Source organism: Nelumbo lutea, chromosome 1 (genome assembly GCF_056320005.1).
Source record: "Nelumbo lutea isolate HS-2025 chromosome 1, American lotus-T2T, whole genome shotgun sequence".
Taxonomy (NCBI): Eukaryota; Viridiplantae; Streptophyta; class Magnoliopsida; order Proteales; family Nelumbonaceae; genus Nelumbo; species Nelumbo lutea.
Window position 1 is genome coordinate 60,694,067 of NC_142684.1, and position 6,221 is coordinate 60,700,287.

At 42.3% G+C, this 6,221-nt stretch overlaps 1 protein-coding gene across 2 annotated transcripts; it reads right to left on the reverse strand.

Annotated features, from left to right (window-relative positions):
* Nucleotides 1–2,564: 2,564 nt before the first annotated feature.
* LOC148874803 (putative F-box protein PP2-B12) lies at nt 2,565–4,640 on the reverse strand. Of its 2 annotated transcripts, none has more exons than XM_088942297.1 (4): nt 4,185–4,640; nt 3,471–3,565; nt 2,819–3,361; nt 2,565–2,648 (listed from the first exon to the last, which is right to left on the reverse strand). In XM_088942297.1, exons 1-4 carry the CDS (start codon nt 4,452–4,454, stop codon nt 2,588–2,590), a joined length of 969 nt encoding a protein of 322 aa, XP_088798423.1. In that variant the 5' UTR covers nt 4,455–4,640; the 3' UTR covers nt 2,565–2,587. The 2 variants fall into 2 exon arrangements, with proteins under 2 accessions (XP_088798423.1, XP_088798422.1); XM_088942296.1 differs by having other exon boundaries at nt 3,447–3,565; nt 4,185–4,638.
* Nucleotides 4,641–6,221: the final 1,581 nt, after the last annotated feature.

Here is a 6,221-nt window from a genome sequence, read left to right on the forward strand (position 1 = left end):
CTAGAATTTTAAAGAAATAATAAAAAAAAAAACTCCCTAGCTTCCATTAATGTCCAAGACGGAAAACACTAAACCGAAGAAACATTTTTTCAAATACCTATTTTACCCTTTTGCAAATTAGTTTGCATCTATTTTTATTGAAATAATGGGTTCGAATGTAGTAGGCATGTTAGGTAAGCACAATGAGTGAGCACCTAATAGTTGTGTGACACCTGTCCCAGTGTCCCAGCTAATGTGCTTTTTATCTAAATGTTTTTCTTCCGTTAGACAGGAATTATCTATTATTTTATTTTTTTTCTTCTACTGTTCATTGTCTTCTCCCTCTGAAGGCGAAACAGCAACGGCCGCCTTGAGCTTCTCCCTAGTGATCCCTCTTCTCTCATCCTCTCCATCTCTTTCCCTCATTCTTTTCTTCTCTTATCTTTTCTTTTTTCTTTCCTTTTCCTCCTTCCACAATCCATAGTCATAGTTCTCCATGTTCGTTGTTCCCCATCGACAAGAATAGATGACTTACGGTGATGCAATCCTTCTCAAATTCCCCATTCGATTTGAACAAAAACCTAACCTCTTCCGGAACCGTTTACTTTCCTAACTTTCCTTCTTATCACCCCACTGTCGTTGCTCCGTCATTCTAATCATCAATCGAGCTCCTGTATTGTGAACTCTGTTGTTTGAATTGGTGGCTATCCCGACTGAAATCCAAGAAAATCATCACCAATCGAGTGCTAAAAATCCCAAATCGGATCGGATTAAAAGCCTCTTGCAACATCGTTCTTAGGCCAAAATTTTGATTTAGGTACGTCTCTTCTCCTCTATGATTTCCCCTTTTTCCGTTTTTTATTTATTAATTCTAATAGAAGAAAAACGTTTAGATGAAAAGCACATTCACTGGGACAGGTGTCACACAGCTATTAGGTGCTCACTCATTGTGCTTACCTAGTGTGCATACTATATCCGGACCCTGAAATAATACCCTTGCTGACATGTTATACTCTTTCCTCTCCCGTCGATCTCTTTACCCTTGAATTACACCGTCCGAAGAATAGGATGACAACATTGATTTCACCAATCCAAACCCATTATTCAGCTCCCTTTTCTTCTCCTCCCTCCTCACCGTCCGTACACAACACATTGAACTGCCATCGGAACCACCTCTCTATGGGGGCGGTTCGGTGGTGTATTCCAATGCATGAAATTAATCCAACTCTCTCTATGAACCCCGCGAACATGAAATTAATCCAGTCGTATTCCAACTGAATAGAACATGGAATTTGATGAATCTTTCATTGAGATTCGAGGGACCATACACTACTATACTGGAAAAGCGGAGGTTGCAGGTTAACCATCAGTTGTCCTGCAAACTGCAATGAAGATTGAAAAATGATCATAACTCATAACATAACATGACCTCTCTCTCTCTCTCTGTTTGGCATTTGAATTTGGCCAACGGTCATCACCATCGATCTAAGTGCAAATTTGAGGCATGTCTTCTTCTTTAGACGATGCTTGGTTGGGAATGGCAACCATCGTGGTTCCGACAGTGGTGTTGTATTCGCAGTGGAGATTCGGGCTATGTGGGGGCGGTTTGATGCTGTGTAGGGACAGTGATGAGGGAGAAGAAGAAAAGAGAGATAAATAATGGGTTTGGATTGGTGAAATCAATGTTGCATCCCTCCTCTTCGGACAATGGAGTTCTTTACTAACATGCGTAAAGTATGGTAATGCAGGGACTGGTCTGTTGTTGCTCAAAAACCATGAATGTCGATATGTTCCTTCTTCACAATTCTTCTATTAATCACCTTGAAGTTGAATAACTTGGCCTACCTTTGGGTCCTGGACAATAGTACCATTGCAGCAAAATTCCTTCTTTAGATCCTTGAGTATTTTGAAGTAATTGAATTCCTTCTTCAAACCTTGCACTGTTAGGATTTTCCAACCATTTCTCTGTTGTATATGCACATGCACATACTCCTTTGCCCCCGAGTCCTCAGCATTTGCCTCTATAAAGGGATGGAAGGTTGTAGGGATCTGGATGTCGAGTTCAGACATGAACCTTGGATGTTGAAAGTGGAGGACTACATAGTTTCGAAGGTATGGCCAATTGAAGAAGAAAGAGATCGACAGGAGAGGAAAAGGGGATAACATGCTGATAGGGGTAAAATAGGTTTAGAAAAAATGATTAATCGATTTAACTTTATTCATCTTGGTCATTGACGGAAGGGAGGTTTTTTGTCTAATTCTTTAAAAATCTAGGGAGGTTTTTGCTAAAGTGAAACTATGAAAGATTTTTATGATTGTGAAAAACTTCAAGGGCGGTTTTGGTATTTTACCCTGATAAAAGACAAACGGATACAAAATTGAATCAGGTGCAAAATGTTTATCCGGTTCTGGATTCAAGAGCACTTCGCAACTGTTTGGAGCTCTCTGTGCTTGAATGTTCTTTTCTCCGCAGAAAAAAGGTACAAAAGTACAAGTACGTAGAATATTTGTTGCATTGGACATCAAACACAGTTTTAGCGGATTGACTTTGGGCTCTTCAAAGGACTCTAAGTACAAAGATGGACTGAAACACCGAGAAATTGAAAATTTATTTACAGGAATTCCATAAGCTCAGACATTGTTCTTTCATTCTTTGCTCCCTTTTGAAGCTGAAATCCAATTTAAAAAAAAAAAAAATTAAAACTAGTTCAATTGCAAAAGAATAATCTGTTTAGTTAGTTTTGCTTGTGCAGATAGAAGAATACATGCACGTATTCCTGTTACACGTTATCTCTGTATAATTTACAGTGAGAAAATGTTTCAAACATTTTACACATACTTGGTCGCTTTGGCCTCCTCCTTAGGCTTGAGCTCTATGCCTTGGATGATGAGGCCATACTTCCAATGGCCGGATTTCACCTCCATGACACTCAGTTGCACCTCCCCATCCTCTTCCCGGCCGGTGTAAAACTCTCCCATCTCCACCTCCAGCCACCCGTCGCCTCGCTCTTGAGGGTGCTGACCCTCCAACATCTCCTGCGGCAACCTTACAGGCGTCGGCGGCCTAATTGAGGTGCTTAACCTCAGCGTCCGCCGGAATAACCCCTCATTGTTCAGCATCCCCAACTGCGCATTCTGCCGGTCACTTGGATCCAAGTACGCAGTCTGCACTTTACCGGCGCCACCACCCTCTCCTCCTCCTCCTCCTCCCACTAATTCCACTGAGACGTCTATTGGTTGGTAGTCAAAACCGAAAACCTCCTCCGCAAACTTGTACACAAATTTAGCTACATAAGTTGTTTCTGGGGACAGCATCCGTGTCTGGATCTTTCCATGGATTTTGAGCCAACATGCATGCACGAGCTCTGCCACCTTAGGGAACCTGTATGTGTCAGATGCATGTTAGCTTATGTCTGTGTGTTTCAGTGGAGAGAGAGAGAGAGAGAGAGAGAGAGAGAGAGAGAGACCTTGATTCAGAGAGAGATATCCACCTCCAGTAGTGGGGATCATCTCCCCATGCAATAGAAAGCTTTCTCGCCCCTATCATATAACATTTCTTGCCGGTCCATTTATCCAGTGCAAAGCTCTGTTAAAACGTCAATACCAACATCAGAACAGAGATGCCAACGTTAAGTGCATGACGTAGAAGAGTTAAAAAATGGATGCATCAAACGTGGACCTCATAGAATATTTCTTTTTCCTTTTGGAGAGTGAGAGAGAGAGAGAGAGAGAGAGAGACTTTGCCTCAAAGGTTCCAGACCCTACAGTATGCAATCCTTGCTGTATTGGGCTCTCAACTTTACGGCTTTAGTCCCACTTGCTATATATCCACTTCCACCCCACTTATCAACTATCCTCAAACTCTGAAACACAAAAGCTTCTACTATTTTCTCCTTTTTCTAGTTTTCCTATCCCTTTTAAAATTCTAACTACTCTATCCAAATTACTTCTTTATAGGCCTAATACATGTAATTTAATTTGGTCTTAACTCATAAAATGTTGTTACATAGATTATAATACTAAAACAATAATCAGACTAGAGCAATTAACTAAAGAAAGAAAAACCTATATATGTAGTAATGGGACCCCAGCAGCATTTGAGAAAGCAACAAAAAAACAATGGTGTTTAGAGCAATTCGATATCAAAACGATGATGCAGTACAGAACCAGAGAAATGGAGCAGACACCCATGAAGAGAAAATTACCATATAACCACCGTCGACCAAAATGGGATCGTTGCAGAGGCGGAAATAAAGTTCCTTCCTGGAGGCAAAATCCAAACCCAAGGGAGCCACGGCTCGGGAGATGATTTCCTTATAGTCCGACGGCAGGAACCTCTCCCACACGTAATCGGAATCCGCCGCTGACCGGAAAACCGGCGACGCCGCGGACGACCTACAAGCTTCAAGCGCAGACGTCAGAGACAGGATGTTGGAGACACATTCTTCGGGAAGGAGGTGGAAACTTGGTGACATGCTTCCTCCTGTTTACGGTAAGTACTTCACGCTCGATCGAGATCGCCTTTGCGTCGAGAGCCGAGACTGATGCGAGCTCATCTCTCTGACTCTCTCTATATATTATACCGGCGAAAGAAGACATGAGGAGTATCGATCGACCAATCGATATCGACGAAGGCTTCGCCGCTAAGGATGTCTTATCGTTTTCTTAGAGAGGTTCTTTTTGAAAGGGGACGTGATAAAGGGAGAGTCACGATGAGGGAAGAAATAGAATTCCTTCGTGGCTAAGATTATAGGGTTGGTCAAACCCGTGTCTTCATACGGGTTCCTTGTACACTGTGGATCTGGAATATGTTGTGGGTCCATGATGTCCATCCGTTTTTTCAGTTATAAACACTGGGCCCCATGTGATGATAGACGGTATTGAAGGCATCTGGATACCGTATGACTGAACCCTGTTGGCTTTAGTGTGCACGGAGAGATTTTGCGGCGTGAAGCACGGACTACGGAGTAGTGTCACCATTGGAAAGTTGAAACCCTGAAATGGATTGGTATGACTTTTGAGTTAATTGGTTGTTGAGAGCGAAACTGAGACTATTTGAATGGTGGGCGGATACTGGATAGTAGTTTTTTTTTTTCGGTAAAATATACAAATCTCCCCTCAACTTTCTGACAATCATATAAACTTCCTTGTAAAAACATCTCCTTGTAGTTTTGGAAAAATATACAATTACCACCCATTTCTTACCTTTTCAAATAGAATACGCTAAAGTAATACATTTACTTTTCAGAATACCAGATTTACCCTTTGGCCTATTCATTCAAAGAACACCTTGTCAAGTGTTCTAGTACTGCCTATTCTTAGGTACATGTTCACCACGAGTGTAACAGCACGGAAGGTACTAAATCAGTGCTATGGAAACATCTGCCAAGAATTCACAACTTGGTATAGATTTGCGATGAGCTTGGAACCTCCACACTTGCGATGAGTTTAAAGCAATAAGACACTTGTGATGAGCTCAAAGTCTATACAGACATGTGATGATCTCAAAGCCACATTACTGATGACGAATTCAAGGTTGCCACGGACCTACGATGAACCCAGAGCCATTGCGAGCTTGCGATGAGCTCAAAGCCATCGAAAATCAGCGATGAACAAAAAATACAACGAACTAGCCAATGTCACTCATGACAATATGCCTAATAGGATTAAGAAAGATACATAAGACTAGCATTGACATCATCCATGCCACATCATTATAGGAGACTTGCAAAAGGAAATAACATATGTGTATTGATGAAGGGTGATTTGGCCCGACCTCGTAACAAGGGGACACGTAGACACGACCTGACTAAGCAGATGACAGCTCAACATGATTAGCCCGCAGCATAACGGTCTCAGGTACCCATCTACCCCAGGATAAAGTGACCTCGAGACAGGGTCACCCCGAAATAAGATCGCCTCGGTACCAGATCGCAACAAGAACACTTAGATGCCAAGGCACTTCAACATTCAGTTCAGTTCAGGACTTAAAGGCGTCAGCTCGGGGATACGAACGTGACACTGTGAGATTTTCGAAAATCCCTCCAACGGTTCCCGGACTTCACGGGATCATGCTGCGTAACAACTAGCGTTATCTCCCTCGGCCGATTCGGGCAAATTCAATAAACCTTATCAATTAGCAACGTTGTCTCCCACTATCGCAGAAATGGATATCATGGTGACGAGGATTCTGGAACTACTCCGCGATAACCGCGATGACTCTATTATATAAAGGCTCCACC